This window comes from Canis lupus, chromosome 38, assembly GCF_003254725.2.
Source record: "Canis lupus dingo isolate Sandy chromosome 38, ASM325472v2, whole genome shotgun sequence".
In the NCBI taxonomy this organism is placed as follows: Eukaryota; Metazoa; Chordata; class Mammalia; order Carnivora; family Canidae; genus Canis; species Canis lupus.
In genome coordinates this window covers 18,245,470-18,271,956 of record NC_064280.1, presented here as the reverse complement: position 1 = coordinate 18,271,956, position 26,487 = coordinate 18,245,470, and the positions used below count along the sequence as shown (strand labels likewise).

At 50.0% G+C, this 26,487-nt stretch overlaps 1 protein-coding gene across 12 annotated transcripts; it reads left to right on the top strand.

Moving 5' to 3' along the window:
- On the top strand, positions 1 to 22,260 carry MGST3 (microsomal glutathione S-transferase 3). Of its 12 annotated transcripts, XM_049106915.1 has the most exons (8): positions 538 to 655; positions 5,331 to 5,409; positions 10,358 to 10,514; positions 15,831 to 15,954; positions 17,985 to 18,058; positions 19,024 to 19,081; positions 21,235 to 21,307; positions 22,007 to 22,260. In XM_049106915.1, exons 4-8 carry the CDS (start codon positions 15,838 to 15,840, stop codon positions 22,141 to 22,143), a joined length of 459 nt encoding a protein of 152 aa, XP_048962872.1. In that variant the 5' UTR covers positions 538 to 655; positions 5,331 to 5,409; positions 10,358 to 10,514; positions 15,831 to 15,837; the 3' UTR covers positions 22,144 to 22,260. The 12 variants fall into 12 exon arrangements, with proteins under 12 accessions (XP_025276705.1, XP_048962877.1, XP_048962879.1 ...); XM_049106920.1 differs by lacking the exon at positions 10,358 to 10,514 and having other exon boundaries at positions 27 to 655; positions 21,235 to 21,311; positions 22,014 to 22,260; XM_049106916.1 differs by lacking the exon at positions 5,331 to 5,409 and having other exon boundaries at positions 537 to 655.
- Positions 22,261 to 26,487: the final 4,227 nt, after the last annotated feature.

Here is a 26,487-nt window from a genome sequence, read left to right as displayed (position 1 = left end):
GAGCCTCCACCGGAAGCACCGCGAGGCGGGCCCAGGCGAGCCGGCCGGGGGAGCCCGGGCGAGGGTAGGTGCGGCCGCCCCTCCCGGGTCCCGGCTCCCAGCTCCCGGAGAGTAGCCGGGGACGCGCACGGGCCCAGCACCCCGACGTCCTCCGGCTCGACGAGCGCTGCACCCCGAGGCACGAAGGGCCTCCGGCGCCCCACGCCCGCAGCGCGAGGCTCGAGCTCTTTCGCCGACTCGCCGGGCGCGCTGCGCACGCGCCTAGGAGCGAGCTACGGTGGCTCTGCTGGGGACAAATTACTGACGCGCTACAGTTCTGCAAACCCGATCCAAAAAAAAAAAAAAAAAAAAGTAGGAACTGACTGGGACAATTCAGGAAGGCGGCCACTGAGGCGTCTGCAGAAGGGACTGACACACGGCCTTGGGAGTAGGGAGGGGTGAGCCCTGAGAAGGATAGAAACGCAGTGGCGGCGGCCCAACCACCACGCAGAGAGGCTGGGCGCCCCCGCCGTGGGGGCGTGGCCTCGCTGGCCAGGGGGCGGGGCTTGGCGTAGGCCCCGCCCCCGCCCTGCCGGAGGCCCAGGGCGCGGCACCCTCGCTTCGCTGCATAGCTGCGGTCTGCACCAGCCGCACCAGCCGAGCGGAGGTGACCCAGGTGAGTCCCCGCACCTGCGGGCCGCGGGAGCGCCGGCTCTCGGGGCACTTCTGCTGCAGCGCGAGGCACCGCCCGTACCTCTGCCGTCCCGCGCGGATTAGGGACGCGCTCCCTTTCCCCCGGCTGCTCTGTACGCTTCTGTCCACCTCTCCATCCCCTTTGACCTCCACCTGCCCTGCATCCTCCCGTGATGGGGTGGGTTTGGGGCGTTGAAGTGGGGCCCTCCCCGCTATCGGTAACTCAGGGGAGACTCTCAAGGTCAACCCTGTAGTGCCCTCCTTTGCTCTCCTCCTTTCCCCGGGCTGCGCAGACCCGGCGCTCCTGGCCTGCGCCTCCCCGAGCCCGACTGACCTTGCCCAGTGCAGCTCCGGTGCAGAAGATGGGCGGGAGGGACCCCTAACTCTGGGAAATGAACAAGGGGCAGTGGAAGGGGAGGTGGGCGGGGGGCTGGGGCGACTGGGTGATGGGCACTGAGGGGGGCACTTGGGATGAGCACTGGGGGTTATGCTATATGTTGGCAAATTGAACAACAATTTAAAAAAAAAAAAAAAAAGGTGGGCGGGCGGGACACTGCAGGCCCGAACCGTAGCAAGTGCCCCGGGAGCCCTGCGCCTGCCGCGGATGTGGACGTGTTGCTAGGGACCCGCCGGGAGAACCTCCCAGGGAATTGGGGTTGTTTTCCTTCTGCCTCGTAGGAACGTGTGCCGGTTTGTACTGGAAACCCCTTGCGTGGGTCTTTAACTACCGCTGCGCGAGAGCAGGAGGCTCTTGATGCTGCACACATCGGCTTTGGACTTGAGAAAACTTCCCCCCCTTATCTGTGTCCGTGCAGGGAGCCCTGGGGCCGCTGCAGAGGGGCGGCTGCAGGGCGGTGGTAGCAGCGGCAGGAGACTCCTTGGTGAGTCATTCCCCTAAGTGGTGGCTTCTGCTCTTACTGACTTTCTGACCTCGAGTTTAAGAGCTACTTTGTAGCTTAAGGGACAAGTGACTGTGGAACAGGAAGCTGGGACCAGAGGGGGTGGGGTAGGAGAGGAGTGACTGAGCAGGGGCAGCAATCCCTTAACTGGAGAAAGGGAGTCCAGAGGAAGGACACCTGCTGCTGTGCCCACGAATGACCCTTTGCAGGTGCTGTGGGCCTAGGCCTGGGCGGGTGCAATTGCTGCAGATTTGAGATCCCTCTGTGCGTGGGAGCTGCAGCAAGGGCTTGTCTTGGGAAATCTGTCCATCACGGAGAGCCTGCAGTTTGTGGGAAGCACCCAAGGTTACCAGGTCAGAGTTACAAGACTATGTATGTGTTAGTCCCATGACTTCAGTAATGAAGAGCATAGAATCCTACTCCGGGGATCAAGAATGTTTATTCTCACAGGAGTTAAATTTAACCCAGTTAAATAAAACTAGCATCTAAAACCCAAACAAATACTTTTACCCCTGGGAAGGCATTTCTGTTAAGCTTCCATCCTGACACAATGTTACAAAAATAGGAAACTTTGTCAAGCAATTTTTTTTCCCCCTGAACTGATGTTACTATATATAAAACAGATATACTAGAAAGATAACTGTGGCCTGCTATAGAAAGTTCCTTAGATTAAGGAGCAAAACTGGAGGACAGTCTCCCCCCCCCCCCCCCCCCCATATAGACTTCCTGCTGTTGGCCTAGAGTCCTGAAGAGACACAGTCATGAAAGGTTAAATTTCCGAACCGGGAGGACAGCAAAGTGAGTCAATGTGCAGTAATGAAGCGCTTTAGCCCATTACCCAGAGACGTGTTGAAAAGCCCCTGGAGCAATCTGGAATGAAGTGGATGACAAATCATGCTGTCAAAACGCAATTTAGTGCCTGCTGCGCCGTTAGCTCTATTTAAGCCTATTGCTCCCTATTTAATATTTAATATGTAAATATTCTGAATATAGATTCAGAATATATTTGTTGCCAGGTATTTGTAAGTGATGCTTGTTTCAAAGAATCTACCCAATGCTACAGTTTACACAGATGAATTCACTAACACTACTTAGAAGTGTACCATTCTCCTGAAAAAGAACCCAATAGTCAGTGGCTAGGATACGACCATGTAAACAAGAATTCCTGTTTCCCTCACTGTCTCTTATGGTGCCTGTCTGCCTACCTACCTGTCTTTCCATGGAGAAAAACATCAATGAGTAGACAGGAAAATTGCATTACCTTCTTCTTCTTTTTTTTTTTTTTGCATTACCTTCTAAGTGACATTTGGAAATACCTTTAAGGATTTCATCATTTGGGATTATAAGTCTCCCTCTTTGCCCTCTGAGTTCTTTTTTTTTAAATTTTTATTTATTTATGATAGTCAAACACAGAGAGAGAGAGGCAGAGACATAGAGGGAAAAGCAGGCTCCATGCACCGAGAGCCCGATATGGGATTCGATCCTGGGTCTCCAGGATCACGCCCTGGGCCAAAGGCAGGCGCTAAACCGCTGCGCCACCTAGGGATCTCTGCCCTCTGAGTTCTTGCCAGAGTTGGCCTCTTCATTAGCTGGAACTCAGGTTCTAATACTTTGGTACCTTAGTTCACTTTTTTTTTTTTTTTTTTAATTTTATTTAGGGGATCCCTGGGTGGCTCAGTGGTTTAGCACCTGCCTTCAGCCCAGGGCATGATCCTGGAGTCCCAGGATCGAGTCCCACATCAGGCTCCTTGCATGGAGGCTGCTTCTCCCTCTGCCTATGTCTCTCATGAATAAATAAAATCTTTAAAAAAAAAAAAAGATTTTATTTATTTATTTATGAGAGGCAGAGACACAGGCAGAGGGAGAAGCAGGCTCCCTGCAGAAAGCGTGATGTGGGATTCGATCCCGGGACCCCAGGATCATGATCTGAGCCAAAGGCAGCTGTTCAACCACTGAGCCACCCAGCTGCCCCCACCCCCTCACCCCTTTTTTAGTAAGTGGTATTTTATTTCTCCAGCCAAAGCGATGTGGATGAATGATTTTGGCACAGCTTCATTCTAAGTACAGACCGGCACAAAGAGTTAGATCCCCCGTTTCGGCCAGGAACCAGCAGCCCCGATAGTTCCTCCATCCACAGTGTCTGGTACCCTGGTGAGGACTCAGCAGCTGCTAAGAATTAACTGCAGCCTGCCCACATTGCTTGTGGTGGAAAATGCAAGTGGTGTCCCTGTGACTCATTTGAGATTTTTGTTTTCCTCTTGTGGAAGTCCGGGCTTATTTCCCTGTGACCTTCAGGAACTGCACAATGCCCATTAAGGTACAGGGTGTGCGGAAATCACAATATGACAAGAAGTGCGGGTTTCTTTGCTCCTTGCAAGCCTGTACACCTGAAAGATGGGAGGAAGCTTTTCCTTCCCAGAATCTCTCCTCTTGTCATAGGGCTGTGCTGACACCCATTAAAAGAAATTTAAAAATAAGTTTCTTTTTTGGACCTCATCCAAGTTTTCTTTTTTTTTTTCTTCCAATTAGAAAGTTCTCAGGCTTTAATCAGTCACAGACTGGGAGTTAATTATTAGCTCTCTATCCCTGTTAATATATTTTATGCTCAGGAGAGAGTTTGGGGAGATAGAGAAATTCCAAAAGAGATCAGGTGTGGTTAGAGTTGCTCTGCAATCTCGTTAAGAGGTAGTAGAGACAAGGGTTTGAAAATACAGAGTCTGGAGCCAGGCTGTCTGGCTGTGTGTGAGTGCAGGCTTCCTCTGTGATGGCTGTGTGATGTTGGGCAGATTACTTAACCCCTCTGATGCTTCCTTTCCCCATCTGCACAATACAAGTAATGTTATTTCATAGGGATGCTATGAGCAGGTAATATTGGTGGGCCACCCAGAACAGTGTTTGATATATAGTAAATAATATAGGCTAATAATAGGTATTATTAATAACAACTGATTTCTCCTAACCAGTCTTTTTCTGGTCTATATGATTACTCATACCCTTCTAGTCCATACCCTTCTGACGCACTGGTGTCCTTTCTCTTCCTTACGCGAGCAAAGCCCTTTCCTGGCTCCTGTGCACTTGATATTTTCTCTCCCTCTGTCCTCTCCCGCCCATCACACGGTGTCCTTCAGAGCCTTCCACTCAATCTGTTCCTGTCCCGTTTCATGGTCCTCCTGTGTTGTCTCTCTCCATGTCATGTGTCTCCTGGAGGGTCAGGACCCTCTATCCCAGTCTGGATCGCCATCGCAGACCTGCACACTCCGCCACCCCTGCGTGGTGTCCTGAGTGTGGTGGGGGATAAAACAGGGAGGGAACCATTCCTGGAAGCAATACTGAAGGGGGTGGTAGGTGTGGGCTTCAGGCAAGCACTCCACTTAGGTAAACTGTCTGTCCTACACTGACTGTGTCAGATCAGCTGCATTTCATGCATTGTCAGGAGATTTTTATTTTCTTCTGTGTCCCATTGCTTCTCCCCATTCTTTCTCTTGCTCCCCTGAAGTGGGTACCTTCAGACCACAGGAAATGCCCCGTGGCCTGCCACTGGGATCACATCTCCTGGGAGGTTCTGCTCCAGATGGCCCAGCATGGCCCAGGACGTCTAGGTGAGGTGCCAACCCATCAAGGAACTCTCACCCCATAGAGCCTTCTGTATCAAGAATCTGGGAAAGTTTGGCATCACACCAGCAGGGGAACCTAGGATTTGTTCTCTCGTTCCAATCTATTCGTAGATTCTTGAGGAGCTGAATTACCAGTTTTTTCCAGGGGAGACTCCGTTCCATTCAGGCGTGTGTGTCTAGTGCCTCTTCACACAGAAGTCAGACTCCGGAGAAGACAAGAGCTGGTAATTTGCTTATGTGACCTTACCAGGGATTACTGTGTCCATGCCGGCTCGGCCCACTGAAGCAGAACTATTGTGAACCTGGGCTTCATGCTGACCCCCTCCTTTCCAGCTCCCAGCCAGTGAAGTTAGGTATTTATTGATTTCAGTATTGATGGTTCACCAACGTGTTGGAATTAAAACAATATGGGAAATTTGCCTTTTTTTTTTTTTTTTGAGAGCGAGAGCATGAGCAGGAGGGGCAGAGGGAATCTATAAAGTTCAATATGTTTGGAATAGAATTCGAAATTCTATTAATTTTGAATAAAAAATTCAAAATTTTCCCTTAAAGAGACAGCTCTCCCACCTTTTTTTTTTTTTTTTTTTTAGATTTTATTTATTTATTCATGAGAGACACACAGAGAGGGAGAGAGAGACAGAGAGAGAGGGGCAGGGGGGGCAGACAGACATAGGCAGAGACAGGCAGAGGGAGAAGCAGACTCCATGCAGGAAGCCCAATGTGGGACTCGATCCCGGGACTCCAGGATCATGCCTTGGGCTGAAGGCGGTGCTAAACCCCTGAGCCAGGGCAGCCCCGGTGGCACAGCGGTTTAGCGCCGCCTGCAGCCCAGGGTGTGATCCTAGAGACCCTGGATCGAGTCCCGCATCAGGCTCCCTGCATGGAGCTTGCTTCTCCCTCTGCCTGTGTCTCTGCCTCTCTCTCTGCGTCTCTAAGAATAAATAAATAAAATATTTTAAAAAATAAAAAAATAAAAAAAATAAACCCCTGAGCCACTCAGGGATCCCCCGATCTCCCACCCTTCTAACTGTCAGTGTCCACTTCCCAAATGTCCTGCGAGGAACATTGGTGAGGAATCAAAGAATATGAGGTTCTGGGGAAGTACCATTTTCTGACCTGCTTGCTATTCGCCTCACCGAGTTAATGATTAAGTGCTGGATAAATAATTGTGTGCCTGTTGAGCTAACTTGTTTTTAGCCCTTGGAGAAACATCTATCAAATGTGCAATGCAACGGTGAGAAGTGGTCATTTTTCCTCACCTGGGTTATGATTCCTTCTTTTAAATATCCTGGCCCCTTTTTAAAAAATCCAGCTGTCGTGTGAAACTTTGGCATTGAGGCAGATCCCATTACCTGTTTCGTTGTAGAAGTGGCCAGAAGTGGCATTTTGAAAATGTAGGGTGGACACAAAGAAATCCTGTGATTCTTTCTTTTCTCCCATCGTGGAAGCAGGGAAGTACTTTGGTGCGGCTTCCATCCACGTTCTTAAATTTCTCCATTGAGCTCTCCATGGGTTCATGAGGGTCAGCTGCCCTGGCTGAAATGATGTTGAAGATGGTTCATTTGTAGAAACAGAGGCAGAAGTGCGGCTGGGCAGCTGCCCTGAGGTGCTTTAAGCAGGCTGAGTAGACACCCAGCACAACCTCAGAGTTTTCTCTCTCTCTTTTTTTTTTTTTTTCCAACCTCAGTTTTCTGAACCACCTTGCATGTTGGGAAGTCCATTTGGGACCATCAGACCAGCCCTTTAAGTGACCGCCCTTGTGTTAGTCTCATGAAAATATAAAAGAAGGGACCACGTAAAAAGAAGATTGGATGAATAACAGAGGGAGCCAGATAAGAATTTTAAGGAAACACTGGGAAATGGCTCCAAGTCAGTGTGTGAGTGAGTGCTTGCCCACTGTCCCACTCCTGGATGTATAAAGAAACAAAAAGACACTGCTGAGAAATTGCAGGACAATTTAGGGAGAACGATCTTGCAGATGGAAGTAGAGGGTGACCGCTGTCCACGCTGGCTTTTGTCTGCTTGTTTAAGAGCAAAGAGAGAGCTGAAGGGTGAAATCCGTGTTCTCCCTTTAAACAATCCAATTGATTTCACTTAGTAAAAGATAAGTTGATGTAACTTCATGATTCAGAAGTAATAATTTGAGGCAAGTGCCCAAATCTATAAAGCTTGCCTCTTGCCCCATTTGTGCAATGCTGATTGTACACTGGGGAGTTTCTTTTGGCAGCCAAGAGAGACGTGAGTACATAGTGAAGGAGAGCTTCACCCCCCGGAGTGTTCTGGTGAATGTGGTTCAGGAAGTGTTCTGGGTCGTCCTTGAAACTGAAGGAACCCCTGCCCCAGAGAGAAGCAGAACTGGAGGGAAGGTTGAGCAAAGTGTGGTGATGTTTCCAGAGAATCTGCTGGTAAAATTCCTCGAGGGGACTACTTCAGGCAGATGTCATAATGCAAATTTGTGTTGCTCACTCAGGCACTGGAATGGGGCATGTCTTCTCATTGAAGCCCAGGCTTGATCACTTCTCAAGGGAGACCTGGCCTTGGGGCTTTCTTAAAATCCACTGGGTGTCTACTCACTGGCTGTGGAGACCCTGAGGCCCCACTGTCCTCTAATCTCCCCCTGGAAACCTACCTCGACCTGCGCTTTTCCCCTTCCCCACCTGCTTCAAAATACTGCTCCTCGTTTTTCCTCGCCCTGACATGTCTTCAAAAAATCATTTTCAGCTATTTAATACTTTGATAAGTACAAAAGTTACAGGCAGAAATATTGCAGTTTTAAAATATTCTAGAAATAATTTGGTGGGTTTTTTAAAAGATTTTTTATTTATTCATGAGAGACTGAGAGAGAGGGACAGGGACAGAAGCAGGCTCCATGCAGGGAGCCGGACATGGGACTCGATCCTGGGACTCCAGAATCATGCCCTGGGCCGAAGGTAGGGTCTAAACCGCTGAGCCACCCAGGGATCCCTAATTTGGTTTTCTAAAGTATTCTCAAGAAAGGCATCTATGGGGGCACCTGGGTGGCTCAGCGGTTGAGCCTCCGCCTTTGGCTCAGGTCGTGATCCTGGAGTCTTGGGATGGAGTCCCGCATCGGGCTCCCGGCATGGATCCTGCTTCTCCCTCTGCCTGTGTCTCTGCCTCTCTCTGAGTCTCTCATGAGTTAATAAGTAAAATCTTAAAAAAAAAAAAAAAAGAAAAAAAAAAAGAAATTAGGGCAGCCCGGATGGCTCAGCGGTTTAGTGCCGCCTTCAGCCCAGGGCCTGATCCTGAAGTCCCAGGATTGAGTCCCATGTCAGGCTCCCTGCGTGGAGCCTGCTTCTCTCTCTGCCTGTGTCTCTGCCTCTCTCTCTCTCTCTCTCTCTCTCTCTCTGTGTGTCTGAATGAATAAATAAATAAAATCTTAAAAAAAATTCAATTGAAAATAAAATCTAGTTTCTTTTAAGGCCTTCACTTTCATATACTTTGAACCAAACTATTCTGACTCCTCTCAAGACGGCCAGGAAACTGAAAGGATCCACACCTGCCGCTGCTAATAAGGGAGAAGAGAACAGAAACCCTTCTTCCGTCCTATTTCTGCCTTTCCCCAACATGTTCACTTTCATTTTGTAGGATAAGTGTGCACCCAGTTTCTGATCCCTGCTGTGACGGGGGAAATCTGGAATTGGGTGTGTGTTTGCTCGTTTGCCTGTTTCCCCCAGTAGAACACGGGCCTGGTGAGGGCAGGGACCAAAGTGTGAGCTCTTCATCTCCAGCTCAGGGCCCTGTGAGCGGTATACAGTAGGCACTCAGGAACCTTGGATGAGCAAGTGAGCGCACACGCCCACGCGGGGATGAGCAAGCATCTCTGGCTGCAGTGTGGGCTTCAGGGACTGCAGTTGGCAGATGTCCCTGGTCAGCATCGGAAACCTGCTTCCTCCTGAATATTCCTGCTTTATCACGGCTGGCTCAGAGCTCGGAAAAGAAGTGAAATATATATGGTTCTCGATTCTGTTTGCTGTTTGAAAATAGAGTTCTAAATTATACGTTCTTTAAGGGAAATTATCATTGATTCAAACATGCGCTTTTATAATTGAATCAGGGCAGAGACAGTTGATGTAAACGCACACATAATAGAGCCCGGGTAGCTCAGCGGTTTAGCGCTGCTTTCAACCCAGGACCTGGTCCTGGAGACCCAGGATCGAGTCCCACGTTGGGCTCCCTGCATGGAGCCTGCTTCTCCCTCTGCCTGTGTCTCTGCCTCTCTCTCTCATGAATAAATAAATAAAATCTTTAAAAAAAAAAAAAGAATCTGGTGCGGAACATTTGCTGAGTGCCCACCACGTGTCAGGCATCATGCTGAGCCCTCGAGACAGCGTCCCCCGTGTCTTCCTCACAACAACGACAAGCGCAGAGGCGGGCGGGTACCACCCGAGTCTCTATTTAACACATAAGGAAGCCGAGGTCGCTAAAACAGGTGGAGAAATCTTCCCAAGGACACGCAGCTAGGAGGTGTGAGAACTGGGTGCTGAGCTTGGTTTCATTCCAGAACTTTATCCCCGAGCTGCCAAGAGCACAGGGCAGGTGAGTGACAGGATGCAGGCTGGGTAGTGAGTCACCTGTGGCTGTTGGTTCCATCGCGATATATTGACTGTTCCTCTGAGTTCTCAGTTCCTGTCAGGCCACTTTCTGTAGTTTTTTTTTTTTTGGTGTGTATCTGCTCATTTTGAAAATTACAGAAAGTACAAAGGAAAGTCTGTAATTCACCCATCTAGAAGTGATTATGCTGATGGTTTTATTTTTTTTACTTTTATTAAGATTTATTTTTTGAATTAATTAATTAATTAATTAATTCATGAGAAACACAGAGAGAGAGGCAGAGACACAGGCAGAGGGAGAAGCAGGCTCCATGCAGGGAGCCCGACGTGGGACTCGATCCTGGGACTCCAGGATCACACCCTGGGCTGAAGGCAGATGCTGAACCGCTGAGCCACCCGGGCGTCCCTATGGTGATGGTTTTAATATTTTTGATTTTTTTCTATTACGGAGAAAATTGAGATTATACACTATATACGCCTTTTGAGGTTTTTTTTTTTTTTTTTAAAAAAACCTCTCATGCTGTATGTTAAGCCTGTTTCAACACCTTTAATTGTGTGCACACCATTTTTAATGGTCATACTACAATATTCTGTTTTACAGGTGTACTATTTAATTTGTCCTCTTTGCTTGGCCATGGTGCCATTTCTGTTGTCGCTGTTATACATGGTGCTCAAGTGAACGTCTTTGAACCACATCTGTCTGAGCCTCTGATTATAACCTCTAGCTTAGCTTCCCAGTGGAATTAATGAACCAAAAGGTATGAACAATGTGAAGAATATTAACCATCGTTAGGCTGTTCTCCAGATGGTTCCATCTTATACTTCCCCACCACCGTGTCATAGTGCACACTAAGTACGTTTAAATAGGTACCTAATGGGCAGCCCAGGTGGCTCAGCAGTTTAGCGCCACCTTCAGTCCAGGGCGTGATCCTGGAGACCCAGGATCGAGTCCCAGGTTGGGCTCCCTGCATGGAGCCTGCTTCTCCCTCTCCCTCTGCCTGTGTCTTTGCCTCTCTCTCTGTGTCTCTCATGAATAAATAAATTAAAAAAAAAATAGGTACCTAAATACATTTCTGTGTATACAAATTATAACTTCTCATGTACCCAGCGAGAGCGTGACCCACCTCGAACACAGTGTGATGATGAACAAACGCCGTTGTGCAGCTAAGCGGGTTACAAAAGACTCTACACCTGCTTTGGAAGTTGAGCTGCAAAGGGACTGTTAGACCACATGCCGTGAGTCTGGTGCCACCGCAGACACCAAAGTCTGGGGCAGAGATCCCCACCCAAGACCACCTTATCTCCTTAGGTCAATAAAAGGGTTGCTGGTGACAAGAGTCGGTGTGTAATCAGCAAAATGCGGTGTGCTAAGCCAGAGAGGTGATGCAGCCTGTAGCCTGGTGGCTCTCCGCTGGCTCCAGGGCCGGGACAGCCTCAGGCTGCGGCCTCTGTCAGCTGTGCTGCTCCCCCGCCCTCCGAACCAGTGAGCTCACCTGCACCCGAGCCCACCAAGGCCGACCTTTAAGGGGTGGGAGCATCCGTGTCTTAGCCTTGGATTCCTCAGAGCAGAAGGACTCAGCAAATGATAGGGTTTTTTTCGGCCTCAAGTTTTTATATATATGGTTTTGTTTTAAAATTTTATTTATTTACTCATGAGAGAGAGAGAGAGGCAGAGACACAGGCAGAGGGAGAAGCAGGCTCCATGCAGGGAGCCCGCTGTGGGACTCGATCCCAGGACCCTGGGGTCACACCCTGAGCCAAAGGCAGACGCTCAACCACTGAGCCACCCAGGGGTCCAATAGGTGTTGTTTTATGAATGTGGACTTCAATTGATTCTCTTTTTTTTTTTTTAAGATTTTTATTTATTCATTCATGAGAGACAGAGAGAGGCAGAGACACAGGCAGAGGGAGAAGCAGGCCCCATGCAGGGAACCCGATGCAGGGCTTGATCCTGGGTCTCCAGGATCACGCCCCGGGCCAAACCGCTGAGCCCCCTGGGCGTCCCAAGCTGATTCTGTCCCGAAGGGACAAGCCATAACCATTTTCCTGTCCCTATTGGATTTATGTGTTCAGCAGCCATGATGACAGAGCTTTCTTCTGTGTTCTGACCTCCTCTTTCTTTGCTTCAAAGGGTTCTGGAGACACTTTTGAGGGGAACAAAAGGGAACTTAAATCGCCCAGGCACCTACTTTAAGCTGGGCGCCGTGGCAGGTGACAAGCATTGTGTCAGTTGGTGGTGTCATTCCTGAAAGCCACCTGGAGCCGCGGCTTGTCTGTTTATTCCGCAGGTGTCTATAGGGCCCACTGTGTGCTTGGCGTGGAGGATGCCAGACAGACGCGGTCTCCCCAGCTGCCCTAAGTGGCTGCCGTGGCTGGTTCAGCATCGATCACACCAGCTGGTGTCTGGAGCGGGACTCCTCATTTGGTGGGAGGGCAAGGGGGTGTCAAGGAGTGCTGTCTGCCCATCCTGTAGGAGGCATCCTGGGCTTTGCTTTTGCGCCTTTGCAGGTGCGTCCAGGACTCCTGCGGGGAGAGGTTCAAGGAAAGTAGACCCCTTCCTCCCATCTGAGCACACAGCTAGCTACACGGTCTTTTGCAAACCACCCACTCTGGCATTGGTCTCTGGGTCCCCCACTGTATATTCTCTGCCCTTCAAAGGTACTTGTTCCTGGCTCTGCTTGCCTGTACCCAGATCCCTTTTCCCTCATACCCATCACGGTAGCAAAGTGGGAGGAGGGTAACTTTCACTAGAGTGTGCATGTCTAACAGCTTTAACCTCCCAGATTGCATGTACACTCTGGAAGAGGAGCTCAGTAGTAAGTATTGATTTCAGGTTATAAATTTTTGAGCAGTCGCCTGAGTGTGGCTCATTGCCTGCCTGCAACAGAAACATCTACTCAAGATGCCTGTCGTGCCTCTCAGCTTCCACCCCAACCCCTTACAAACCAGAAAAACCAAGGGCAGTGACTGAGTCATGAAATTCTAACGTTTTGCCTGTGCCTGGGTATTCGGGGCAGACCTAAAACCTGCTCTGGTCTTGGTTCTGCCCTCATTTACCTGAGCCTCCATCCCCGTTTCTGTGTAGTGAAGCTAAAGAGATTTTTGTGAGGGTTAAAAGTGCCACACAAACACAGGGTGACCCCCTGCTGCCGGGGAGCCTGGCATCCTGTCCAGAGGCTAGGGTCTGGAAATGCGCTCTCAACCTAGGACTCTCGACTTGCAAACTTTGACCTGAGCTAAGTGTGCTTCATTTACTGTCCTTAAGCAGGTGGCTTCTGACAGAGTGAGTGACAGCTTCATTTTAAATGACCTGTTTGGCAGAGTTTTGTTGAGCTCCAAGGACATCAGATAGGTTGGAATGCTCAGTCATTTCTATTCTCAAAGAGGTGTTCAGAATTCACCCTATATTTCCATTTTAATAACTACTACCTCCCCGAGCTGATTTTCTAAATTTTGGAAGCAACTAAATTCTAGGAGGGAATGAGGGCAGGGAAGTGTGGAGGGCAGCCAGAGACCACCTGCTTTCTGCCGCCGTACCCGACGGCAGGGAGACGGTAGCCAAGAGGCCAGTCCTGCACCGAGTCATGGCCACAGCCCTTTGCAGTGTGTCCCCCAACCCAGGAGCCGCTCAAGGTGAAGACTGTAGAAGGGGAAACTGGTGAGAATTATTGTGGATCCTGAGAAAGGGTGTGGGGGGAGGGAGGACAGACTCTAGGGCTTCAGCCCTAAATGTCATCTTTGAGACCTAAGGGAAACGTCCTTTTAAAGAACTCAGCCGCCTTCTGGCCCCAAACTGCACACCGAGAAAGGTGCTGTGACCCTGACACTGGTGCCGGCTCTCAATCTCCAAGTGGGATTAAAATGGGGACCTTGGGGGGCAGCCCGGGTGGCTCAGCGGTTTAGTGCCACCTTCAGTCCAGGGTGTGATCCTGGAGACCCAGGATCCAGTCCCAGGTTGGGCTCCCTGCATGGAGCCTGCTTCTCCCTCTGCCTGTGTCTCTGCCTCTCTCTGTCCCTGTCTCTCTCTCTCTCATAAATAAATAAAATATTTTTTAAAAAGGGGGGGGAAGGGGGGGGACTTTGGAACCAAACTGGAATCTAAATTGGAATCCCAGCTCTGGTGCCTTCTATTTTCGACCCTGGGAACATGCCGTAACCTCTGGGTCCTTTTCGGAAATGGGGATATTCTATCTTGCTGGGTTGTTGGCTAGGGCGACTAGAAATGCTTTGGGGCGGGATCCCCGGGTGGCTCAGTGGTTGAGTGTCGGCCTTTGGCCCAGGGCTTGATCCTGGAGTCCTGGGATCGAGTCCCATGTCAGACTCCCTGCATGGAACCTGCTTCTCCCTCTGCCTGTGTCTCTGCCTCTCTCTCTGTGTCTCTCATGATAAATAAATAAAACCTTTAAAAAAAAATAAAGAAAAGAAACGCTTTGGGGCCAGGTAGGCCTCCCAGGCCCACAGGACAGGTCGCAGTGAGCGGTTAGCAGGGCTGGAAACTGCAAACCCCACGCGGGAGCTGCTGGCCGGTGGGCGGGCAGGAAGGCTCCCGGGGAGCGCCGGGGCTCTCTGTCCTGCCTGCCTCACCTGCCTGCTGCCGGAGCTCAGGGAGGTGGAGGGGCGGCTCGGCTTTACCTGGGCATTACGAGGGCTTCCCCCGACCTGCCAACTTCTCTTCTCCCTGATGGCCAGTCTGTTTCTTCTCTTTTTTTTCCTTGTGGGGCAGAACAGTAGCTAAAAGAGCTGAAATTGCAGAACACGGAAAAATGCCGACAATTAGCCTTTTCTCTGTCTTAGGGTGAAATGTTTCAGGTATACAGCAAAGTTGGAAGAATTATATATAGAGACCGTCCCTAAAGCCACCACCTAGTTCCCATGATTGGCGTGTATCGTCATTTCTTGATGCATTTCAGAGTAAGTGGCAGGCACTGGACATGTCCACGAGGGGGGCTTTGAGGTGAAGACTTGATGAGCAGCCTGGCTCCCCCGAGCTGCCCCGAGCCGGGTCTCCTGGCAGCGTGACAGGCTCAGAGCCACGCTCTTCTTTCAGAGCGCTAGAGCTCGGTCTCCTACCTGCGGTACATGTGCTGCTAAACCAGTATGTGCCCCGGGATCAAGGGGCGTCCCACGATCCCTGCCCTCGGTGTCCCCCGTGCCACAGTCACACAGAGAACTTGGAAGCATTGTTTACTTACTGTTTCGTACCCTGCTTCCCTCTCCCTCCCTCCCTCCCTCCCTCCCTCCCTCCCTCCCTCCCTCCCTCTCTTTCTCCCTGCCTACCTCTCTCCTCTCTGTCTGTGTCTTTAATACATCCTTTAGGATTTTGCCACATTAAACCTTTTTCTGAAAGTGGTTTAGAAGCAGCCATGTCCTACAGCAATGCCTACTGCACTGGTGCAGGCCACATCTTGCCAACGTCATGTTCATCAGGAGAGAATGTGATGTGCTCGCACACCTTTCTCTGTGTACATTGCGTGATTGAATAACGGTTCGATTCTGTTGTGTGATGCATGGTAATATCTACAGCTGCCTCTTAGAAACATCATGTTTACTCCCACCTTTTTGATCAGACCTTTTTTTTTAATTAATTATTTATTCAGAGAGAGAGGGGGAGAGAGAGAGAGAGAGAGAGAGAGAGAGGCAGAGACAGGCAGAGGGAGAAGCAGGCTCCATGCAGGAAGCCTGATGCAGGACTCGATCCCAGGTCTCCAGGATCACACCCCGGGCTGCAGGCAGCGCTAAACCGCTGAGCCACCGGGGCTGTCCGGGTATACCTTTTTTAAAAGATTTTATGTATTTGAGGGACAGAGTGAGCGGGCGAGAGAGAGCACAAGCCAAGGTAGAGGGAGAGGGGGAAGCAGACTCGCCGCTGAGTAGGGAGCCTAATGTGGGGCTGGATCCCAGGACCCCAGGATCATGACCTGAGCCGAAGGCAGGTGCTTCACCCCTGGAGCCACCCAGCTCCCCTGCAGGTATAGCTTTGCAGGTAATGAAGCGCTGTACCTCCATGCTCCAGGCCTCCTACCCTGGGTCCCTCCAGTGCAGGGTGGTACCCTAATGTCTTCTTCCTTCCACAGAGCCAGCATGGCTGTCCTCTCGAAGGAATATGGTTTCGTGGTTCTAACCGGTGCTGCTAGCTTCATAATGGTAGCTCATCTAGCCATCAATGTTTCCAAGGCCCGAAAGAAGTACAAAGTGGAGGTGAGTGGAAACCTAGAGGGGTTGGGGCAAGACCTTGTTCTCAGTGGTGGAAGGAGAGGTGAGGCTAGGGATCAGCACTGCAGTCTGAGAACTGCACCTCCTGGAAAAGCTGCTCCTTCCCAGCAAGAAGAAGGCAGGAAACCGGGGAGGGTGGGGGCCCTGCTGGGGAGCAGTCTCCACCGTGTTTTCACCTGGTCTCTTCCGTAGAAGGACCAGCTGTGCTGGGGCAAGGACAGTATGGCTTTTGGCCGGACCTATGTGCCTGGGAGAGTGTTATTTTCTAAAGAGGGTTAAACAAGCAGGCCTACGTCAAACCAAAAAGCTTCTGTGCAGCAAGGAAGCTGCCAACAAAATGAAAAGCTCAACCAGTGAATGGGAAGAAATATTTGCAAATGATATAATAATGATAAGGGGTTCATTTCCAAAATACATAATTCACGGAACTCAAAAAAACCCCAAACAACCCAATTACCAAAATGGGCAGAGGACCTGAACAGCTATTTTTCTAAAAATTACATACAAATGGCCAATAGGTGCATGAAAGGTGCTCAGCATCACTCGTCATCAGGGAAATGCAAATCAAAACCGTGATGAGCTATCATCTCACACCTGTTGGGGAATGGCTATCATCAAAAAGACAAGAAATAACCAAAGCTGGCGAAGATGGGGAGAAAAGGGAACACGCTGTTGGTGGAAATGTGAATTGGTGTGGCCCCTATGGAAAACAGTGGAGGGTCCTCAAAAAATTAAAAATAGAACTACTGTAGGCTCCAGCAATTCCACTTCTGGGTATTTATCCAAAGAAAAGGAAAACACTAGCTCCAAACGACATGTGCACCCCCGTGGTCATTGCAGCACTATTTACAGTAGTCAAGACATGGAAGTAACGTAAGTGTCCATCAGTGGATGAGTGGATAAAGACGGGGAGGTGTGTATACAGAATGGAATATTATCCATAAAAAAGAACGAAATCTTGCCACTTGCAACAACATTGCTGGACCTTGAAGGCAAGTAATGAAATCGGTCAGACAGAGAAAGCTAAACATTGTATGACCTCACGTATATGTAGGATCAAAAAAATGAAAAGTCTACAGGGTACAGCATGGCAGCTATAATTAACTCTATACTACATATTTGAAAGTTGCTAAGAGAGCAAATCTTAAATGATCTCAAAAGATAAATAATCTCCAGCTATAGTAACGAGACTTACTGTGGTGGTCATTCCACGATATATGCATATATCAGATTGTTACGTGATACACCTGAAAGTAATATAATGTATGTCAATCATACTTGGAGTTTTAAAAATAAGTAATAAAGCGAACTAAATAAAGAGGGTTAAATGGCAAGTCTTTCCAAATGTGCCACTTTAAAAATGATGTCTTAAGGTCATTTTCCGTTTCCCAAATAGAGGAGAAATGTGTGGTGCTGAGGTTAGCCTGGGCTTAGACATCAGATATAAGAAGGAGGTCTATTAAATGCTTCCTTTGGTTCCAATTGATCTAAAAAGGGACGATTACTGAGGTCGTCCCTGGTGAGCAAATTTAAATGCGCATTTCTGTTTAGCACCTTATCATGAGACTCTGACCAGAGCTTCTCTGAAAGTTTTCATACTGATTTTTTTTTTTAACAGACCCATCCATTAAAATTCTCTCTTCTGTTCCCCCATCAAGGAAAATCTTAAAAGGTTGTGGGATCTGATAACTCTTGGCAAGGGGCTCTTTCCCTGTGGGGTCTTTGTGATGCATCGGGAATCTGGCAGTGATGGCACAGTGTCAAGGGCACCGAGCCTGGCGTAAGCTGCCTTCATCCCTTGTGCAACTATTGCACAGACGTGCCCGCTCTAAGGACTGCTTAGGGCTAGAAATGCGCCGATTCTGCTTCTCAGAGTTGAGACCCTTGTTGCTGCAAGTATTTAAGCAGAGAGTGATCATCTGTCAAGGGGATGGGAGGAGATGCTGGAGGATAGGTTATCTTTTAGATTGGCTGTAAACCAACACTGAATGCTACTCTTGACCTTTGATCCTCAGTATCCCACCATGTACAGCACGGACCCCGAAAACGGGCACCTGTTCAACTGCATTCAGCGCGCCCACCAGAACACGTGAGTGTCGGCCCCACGGGGCTCCGGGGAGGGCCTCAGGGTGCAAGCTCTCGGGCCCGGCCCCTCAGCCATCGATCGGCACTGTTTGCCGAATAGCAGGTGTGGTGATGATCACGGGCACCTCATTAAAATGGTCGTAAAAAAAAAAAAGGTGTGTGAACAGATCGATCACTCAGAGTTGTTAGGATAGTGGGGTTTTGGAAAAATCTTTTTTTTTTTTTTAATTTTATTTATTCATTCATGAGAGACATGGAGAGAGAGAAAGAGGCAAAGACACACAGGCAGAGGGAGAAGCAGGCTCCATGCAGGGAGCCCGACACGGGACTTGATCCTGGGTCTCCAGGGTCATGCCCTGGGCTGAAGGCAGTGCCAAACCACTGAGCCACCCGGGCTTTCCTGGAAAAATCTTTTCAAAGATGTCTTTCAAGTTGCGTGGCCCTCCTACTGCATTTGCAAGGCGTCCTAGCTAAGCTGACCTAGAATCGCCCAGCCCCAGGCAGGGAGCAGGCGTGAGCCCCAGAAGGAAATCCGGGGTTCGCCCCTGCCTTCCTCACCAGCATGCTGGGGCTGTGGTCTCCCGCTCAGTGTGTTCTGAGCTACCTTTAATCCCACGCGGGGAAAAGACGGTGGATCCTGCTAGTTGGGGGGGCATCTCTTCCCTCTCAGTGTTTAGTTTTACTCTCAAGTGTCTAACTCGGCCGTGGCTCTGCAGTTTTACGTAGACTGGGAGCACTTTTTTTTTTTTTTTAAAGATTTTATTTATTCATGAGAGACATAGGTAGAGAGAGGGGCAGAGACACTGGCAGAGGGAGAAGCAGGCTCCATGCAGGGAGCTCGATGCGGGACTCGATCCCAGGACTCCAGGATCACGCCCTGGGCTGAAGGCAGGTGCCAAACCGCTGAGCCACCCAGGGATCCCCATTTTTTGTTTTTTGTTTTTTTAAAAAGTTCTCTGTCTATTCCAGGTTGGAAGTGTATCCTCCGTTCTTATTTTTCCTAGCGGTTGGAGGTGTTTACCACCCGGTAAGTTTTTCCAAGGGGGTTTTCATCTGGATTTAGCTCACTGAGCTACTGGGGAGGAAAGCGCAGAATGGACATTGAATGAACATCTTCAATGTCCTTTTAAAAGAATTTCATTCGGGGGCACCTGAGTGGTTCAGTCAGTGAAGCACCTGCTTTCGGCTCAGGTCATTATCCCAGGGTCCTGGGATCGAGCCCCACCTCGGGCTCCTGGCCCGGCGGGGAGCCTGCTTCTCCCTCTCCTTCTGCTGCTCCCCCTGCTTCTGCTCTCTCTCTTGCTACCTCTCTCTCTCTCTCTGAAATAAAATCTTAAAAATATAATAGTTTTATTCAGTTACTGTTACAAAGTTCTTTAAAGTAGGTAGGACCTTCCCCATGTTTTACAGATAAGGAGAAGCCTCTCAGATACTATGCAACTGTCTCGGGCACACAGTGACACACAAAGTAGAAGTATCAGAACTTGAACCCAAATCTCTCTGATCCTGGAGGGTCTGTGTCCCTAATTTTCAGGTGCCACACTCAAACACTGACAGATAGCTGAAGTTACGACGGTGAACAAACCGGGCCAAGACACCTGGTTTGCTTTTAGCTGTGGGGTCACAGACAAAAAGCAGTAAGTCCAGATGGCGCTGCGTGCCACGGAGGAGAGGAGAGCAGGGCAGGTGGAAAGGGAGTCTTGGAACGGGACAGAGCTGTGAGTGGGGTGGTCGGGGGAGGACTGTGCGTGCTGCTCAGGTGACAGGCAAAAGTTACAGAAGGTGAGGGAGCACGTCTTCCGGGCAACGGGCGAGGGCAAGGCCCCAAGTGGTCAGCAGGAGGCGGGGGCAGGTCACAGGGCCTGATAGGCCACCACAGACCTCGTGGGCGGGAGACGTGGTCTGCACGGTACCTTGAACCTCAGGAAAGCCAGTTTATTGGAGCCAGGTTAGGTGCCGGTTGGGTCTCACCATGGACCCAGGCCACTGTCCCCTTAACTGAGCTCTGAGCCAAGTTCTGGGACTTCTCCTTTCTGGTTCTCAGCCTTACACGAGCCTCTGGTCCACACTCAAAGGGCCTTGGGCTTCGTTATAAGCCGCCAGAGTGGCACGTCTGTGGTTCCTGACCTGAAGTTCTGTTTTTTCAAAGAAACATCTGCTAATGTCTTCAAGAAGATACTTCTTTCTGGGGCCTCTGAGGGGCCCCCAACTTAGCAGGTGGCTAGACGAGCTGGTCTAAAGAGATTAGCTGGTCTTTCTAGTTAGGCATCACCACGTGTCCATCCCGTCTGCTTTTCCTGTGCCTCTTCCCTGGACCCCGTTCCTCATGCTCCATTCTTCCGAATACTCTAGAACTAGTCTGAGGACAAGCACCGATGTCAAGTCCTAGGTCGGTGGTAACGGTGTAGCATGACAGCCAGGCTCAGTCTGGCAGGGGCCAGGTTGCAGAGGGTGACTTATGGGCCTGGGGCTTTTATTTTTCGTGGCTTCACACACCTGATAGTTGACTTTACCCAAAATCAACTAAACAAACAAAAAAAACCCTAAAGTACTCGCCTTACCCTCCATGATGCCACTGATAAATTGCAGAGGCGCTTGGAGACGGTGGCGTGCGATGCTTCACATGCCCACACGGCCTCCCGTCCTCTCCTGCCTCCTTTGGACTCAGCGGGTCCCCCCAGGGTGGTGCTCAAGTAGGACTTTCTGTGTAAGTTTTACTCTTTCTACTCAAGGGTGTCGGGAAGGGGAAGATGTCCCCCTCCAAGACCGCGTATTCTGGGGGGACAGCATGACACCCTCTGCCTACTTCTTCTAGCGGCAGCACTTGGGTCCTGCCCTGGGGTCAGTTCTGTCTTGGGGCTCACCCTTCGGCCCCCGGGCCTGCCTCTCCCTGTCCTGTGCTCCTGGACAAGGAGTTCCCCAGGGCAAGCCAGGAGTTTCCTTCCATCCCGTCCTCCTGGAGGGCCAGACTCCTCTCCCCAGCCACAAGCAGTTCACAGAAGAATCACAGGTCTTTGATTTTCCTGCGACACACGACATACCTCTGCCCCAACTGTGGTGGGGGAGCATTTTACCATGTCCCTGGAAGTTTTGGTAAAACGTGGTGTCACCAGCCCTGGATGTTACTGAAGGTCGGCCTGTTGGTTTAATGCCAGTACTAACGCAGCCCTTTTCTTTTAGCGTATAGCTTCTGGCCTGGGCTTGGCCTGGATTGTTGGACGAGTTCTTTACGCCTATGGTTATTACACAGGAGGTAAGTACCTATTGACGTCCGCCAAGGAAGCAAATTTAAAACCCTGTGCTGCTCTATTTTTCTTGTTAGCAGGGCTTTGAGAAAAGGGGAAGTACCTTGATATTGAGGTGAAGGGTCTGGTATCTCCCTTCTTTTTACTAACCTTTGAAGAGCAACAAAACTTATTTTTGCTGAACGTTTTGTATGTGTCAGTCGCTGCTCTAAGACCTTGGTGTAAGCTAGGTAACCCGATAGCAATCCTAGGATGCAGACAGTACATCCTGTTCTATAGCTAGGAAACTGAGGCTCGGAGCTACTAGTGTACACTGCTAAGCCGGGATTTAAAGCCAGGCAGCCTGACTCCGGAGCCCCTGCTCCTGACTTGCTGCTATCGGTGGTGTCCCTGGGAGAGAAGGGGGAGAGAGACTCTTTGGGCTGTACTTCCCTCTTGAAAGCAGGGGAACACTCCCAAAGGTCCTGGAGCAAAGCTGCTCTCATTATTATCCCATAATTCTTTTAAGGTCCAAATAATACCGCTGCGACAACTTTCTTTGCACGCAGTATCTGACATACTGACAGCTTTAGGCCAAACATTGGTTGACCTCGGCCAACCAGATGGTCCTTTGTGCAACCCCAGACGCCTCGACAGAAGGCTTGTGGATGTTGACAGCTCTGTCCTTCCGACACCTCTAGTCACCCCTGCTCCTTCTCCTGTTTCAGAGCCCAGCAAGCGGAGTCGGGGAGCCCTGGGCTCCTTAGCCCTCATCGGCCTGATGGGCACCACGGTGTTCTCTGCCTTCCAGCATCTTGGTTGGGTTAAAACTGGCTTGGGCGGTGGATCCAAATGCTGCCATTGAAGAATGACAAGATGTTTAAAAACTCATTCATTTTGAGTGACTTACTTTTATTTTCAGTTATGTTTTTTTTTTTTCTAAATATAATAAAAACTTACCTGGCATTAGCCTCATACCTAACCCTGACTCGGTCACTGATTTCTCTTTTGAGTCTTTGTCAAAAAGAAGTAGCCTGTTCCTACTAGAGGAGAGAGGTGATGGGTACTGAGCGATGGGTACTGAGCCCCCTCTTCCCTGCCAGAGGGTGTTTACTTAGGTGAAATTGGGGAAATGTCTGATTTTGGTAATAGGCTCATAATCATGCCGCAGCTGTGAAAAATTGGCACCGCAGAGGAAAAGTCTTTTAGCCTGAGTTAGGATATAAGATTATCTTACCACTTGGCTGTTAACACGTACAGTAACAACAAGGATTTTGGGTTTTTTTTGTTTTTTTTTAAGATTTTGTTTATTCATTCATGAGAGACACAGAGAGAGAGAGGGGCAGAGACACAGGCAGAGGGAGAAGCAGGCTCCATGCAGGGAGCCCGACGCAGGACTCGATCCAAGGGCCTCCAGGATCATGCCCTGAGCTGAAGGGAAACGCTCAGCCACTGAGCCACCCGGGTGTCCCAATCAATAAAATTTTTAAAAAGATTGGCTCTATTGCTTAAAAGCTAAAGCTCTAGACTAACTTTAAGTTATGAAACTTAATAGAGATACAGAGATCTGATTGCATAGGTCCAATGGGGGAAGGACATCTTTTTCTTTTTTTAAACAAATTTATTTATTCATGAGAGACACACAGAATGAGGCAGAGACACAGGCAGAGGGAGAAGTGGGCTTCCTGTGGGGAGCCTGATGCGGGACTTGATCCCAGGACCCCCGGATCATGCGCTGAGCCCAAGGCAGACGCTCAGCCACTGAGGCCCCTGGGGAGGACACCTTAACAACAAAATGTAGAAAACTAAACAGGCTCAGTTGACCTGGAGCAGGGTGCTGGCTGGCAAAATGAGAGGGCTGCCCCGGGGTGAATGTGGCCGTGAGCTCCATTAACAGTAGTGCAGTGTCTACACCTGTGCTGCTTCAGTACAGTAGCCATGAGCCACATGTGACTGTTTACATCCAAATTTATAAAATGTAAGTAAAAGTCAGCTCTGTAACTGCTCCTGTCACATTTCAAGTGCTCACTAGCCTGTGAGAATGAGAGATGGGATCTGCACCCGCACCCAACTCTAAACTCCATGCTTTCCCCATTACTCCTCCATCACTTACAGCTGGAATGTTCTGGTTAGCCACGGGACATGGTCAGCCGTGGCCTCACGACCACCTGGAGCGCTCCAGCCATCGGGTGAGCAGCCTGGAGGGACCAGTGTACACTTTGCCGTAGTTCATGAGAAGTTTTCCCCAGCATGGAGCAAAATAAGGAAAATGAGGACCATTTTCATAAAGCTTTAACTTGCGTTCTTTTTTCTATTAAAATGTCCATGCCTATAGGGATGTCTGGGTGGCTCAGCGGTTGAGCGTCTGCCTTCGGCCCAGGGCATGATCCTAGAGACCCGGGATCGAGTCCCACATCGGGCTTCCTGCATGGAGCCTGCTTCCCTCTGCCTGTGTCTCTGCCTCTCTCTGTCTCTCATGAATAAATAAAATCTTTAAAAAAAATAAAATGCCCTTTATAAAAATGATGGTGATGATGAATGGTATTTTTGGTCCAGACTTGAACAAAATTAGGACTTTATAATAGGCTAGGGTTATGGTTTTGGTTTTTTGTGTTTATTTTTTCATGAGAAGCGCATCTCAGATTAGAGAGCTTGTGGTTTCCTTTCTCGTCACACGAAGTTTGGGTGTCAAGGATGCAACCCAGGGGAGGCCTGGGGACCATGTGGCATTTTCACCTTTGAAGTCTTGACAAGATGCTTTACAAAGTCCTGTGATCCATCGTTGTCATTTTGCTGTTACAGAATGGGCTCCAAGGGGGGTTTTATAAGGAAGCCCACCACGTGAAATGGTGCTGTGGTTGGAGGGGGCACCCAGAGCGGTGCCTTATTTCCCCAGGCCCCCCTCGGCCCCCAGGGCTTGGCCAAATCCAGCCTGCAGATCTGTGCCATAGGGAATCACCAGGTCTGACAAGCTACTTAAGGTTCAATTCCCTTGTCACCTGCAAGGGGGAAAAGAAAGGGTGTAGGAACTGCCGCTCACTCTTCTCTGGCAGGGTATGTTCCAGAGGGTGGGTTTATTTCTATGGAGAAGCACATTCTGGGTTCGTGGTAGATGGAAGCTAGAGAACCAGGCTGGGCTAGTTTATCCACATTGCAGTGCAGGTGACCCTCGTCGCGGGAAGTGGTGTGCCTTTGGCCAGGCTGGTTGGCCTCCCCTAAGTCTCAGCTCCCCCAGCTCCAAGTTGGGAAAAACGAGGACACTTGGTATATAAAGTTCTTGAGGATTGAATGACGGTCCGTGCACCGTGCACCGTGCAGCCCAGGCCTAGGGCCGGCTCGGTTCCAGGCCTAGCTGTGGGGAGCGCCGGCGCTGCCTGCTGGTGAAGCTTCATTCATCGGGAGTCGGTAACCCGGTGACCTACCCTCTTAGGATCCAAGGGGCCCCCACTCCCCTCTTCGTCCCCCACAGCACTCGCCCCCAGAAGTGGTCTCCTAACTCACTCGAAAACAACAGTGTCTCCAGTCCTTGGCTCATAAACAGCACTGTTCGAAAGAACCATCTGACACTGTGGAAAGATTTGACATCTGCATTTGTCCAACACAGTACCCACTACCCACTGCCCGTGTGTGGCATTAGGTACGTGCAATGTGGCTGAAGTGAGCAAAAAATGGAATTTTTCTTTAAGTAAACGTAAGTAGCCACATGTGGCTCGTGGCGACTGTCCTCACGCGGCACAACAGTAAAGCAGTGGTTCTCCACCTGTCTGCTGAATCCAGCTTGGCGGGGACCACCCAAATTTGGATGACCAGGCCATACCCCCGATCAATTAAATTAGAATCTGTTTTTTTTTTTTTTTTAATTTTTAAGCATTTTTTAAATACAGAAGATTCTCTGGAACAACCAAAGTTCAGAACCATTGCTCTAAGGGCAGCATTTGGCCAACTATTGTGCGTAAGAATCCCCTGGGGGTCTTGTTAAAATGCAGATCCTGGTCCTTAGGTCTAAGGGGACATGGATATTCTGGGGGTCTAACAAGCAGACGCTGCTGGTCCCTGGGCCACCCTGAGTAGCGATGGGATCCATTCACTTACGCAAGCAGTACTTTCCTTGAGCCCAGCGGCCTGACAGTTGTGGCTCTGAGAGCTGGCATGTCTGGAATGGAGTAAAAAGTGAGAGCCTCCATTTTTTTTAAAAAAAGCTCCATTTTCTATCCTAAAACCAATGGCCGATCAACTCCTGGCCTGGCCAAAAGGACCCCTGGACCGGGCAGGGAGCGGCAACCGTTTTACAGGTCACCAGGAGGCAGGAGTCGTTTGCAGTTCCTCCCTGTAAGAAAGTCCTTGGAGACAGAAATGCCCAAAAGGTAATAGTGGTTTCCCCTGGAAGAGAACAGATGAGGAGGGAGAAAGTGGCCAGGCCGGTGTTTCTGGAATGTGCGGGGTCAGCATCATTACTTTTCCGGGCAGGTTTGCAGGGCCGTGGCCGAGGACACCCTGGAGCGCACTGTGGACCCTGTGGGGTGTGGCCGCCGAAGAGCGCTGCGCCCTAGTCCTAATCCTAGAAACCTGAGTGTCACCTTCCAAGGCAGGAAGAGGTGTGCAGGTGCGCTTCAGGTGAGGGCGGAGCTGAGAGGGGAGGATGGTCCTGCCGCAGCCAGTGGGTGGGCTCCAGATGCCATCCCTTGTGTCCTCGTAAGCGGGAAGCAGGGGGAGCTGAGGATGCTAAGCTGTTGGCCCGTGACATGGAGGAAGGGACCACGAGGCACGGAATGCAAGGGATGCTCGGGACGCTGGACAAGGCAAACTCAGGGACTCTCTCCTGCAGCCTCTGGAGGAACCTGGTCCTTTTTTTTTAATAAACTTATTTTTTATTGGTGTTCAATTTGCCAACATATAGAATAACACCCAGTGCTCATCCCGTCAAGTGCCCCTCTCAGCACCCATCACCCAGTCAGCCCCACTCCCCTGCCCACCTCCCCTTCCACCACCCCTAGTTCGTTTCCCAGAGTTAGGACCTGGTCCTTCTGATGCCTGGATTTCAGTCCAGGGAAACCACCCCGGGCTCCAAGTCGGAGGTTTGGGGTCACTTGTCACAGCGGCCCTGGGAAACCAGTACAGGCCATCTAGGCCCTGGGAAACCAGTACAGGCCATCTAGGTTCCAGAATCGGGGAAGGCAGGCAGGAAGCACAGGAAGTGAAGCCCCACCCA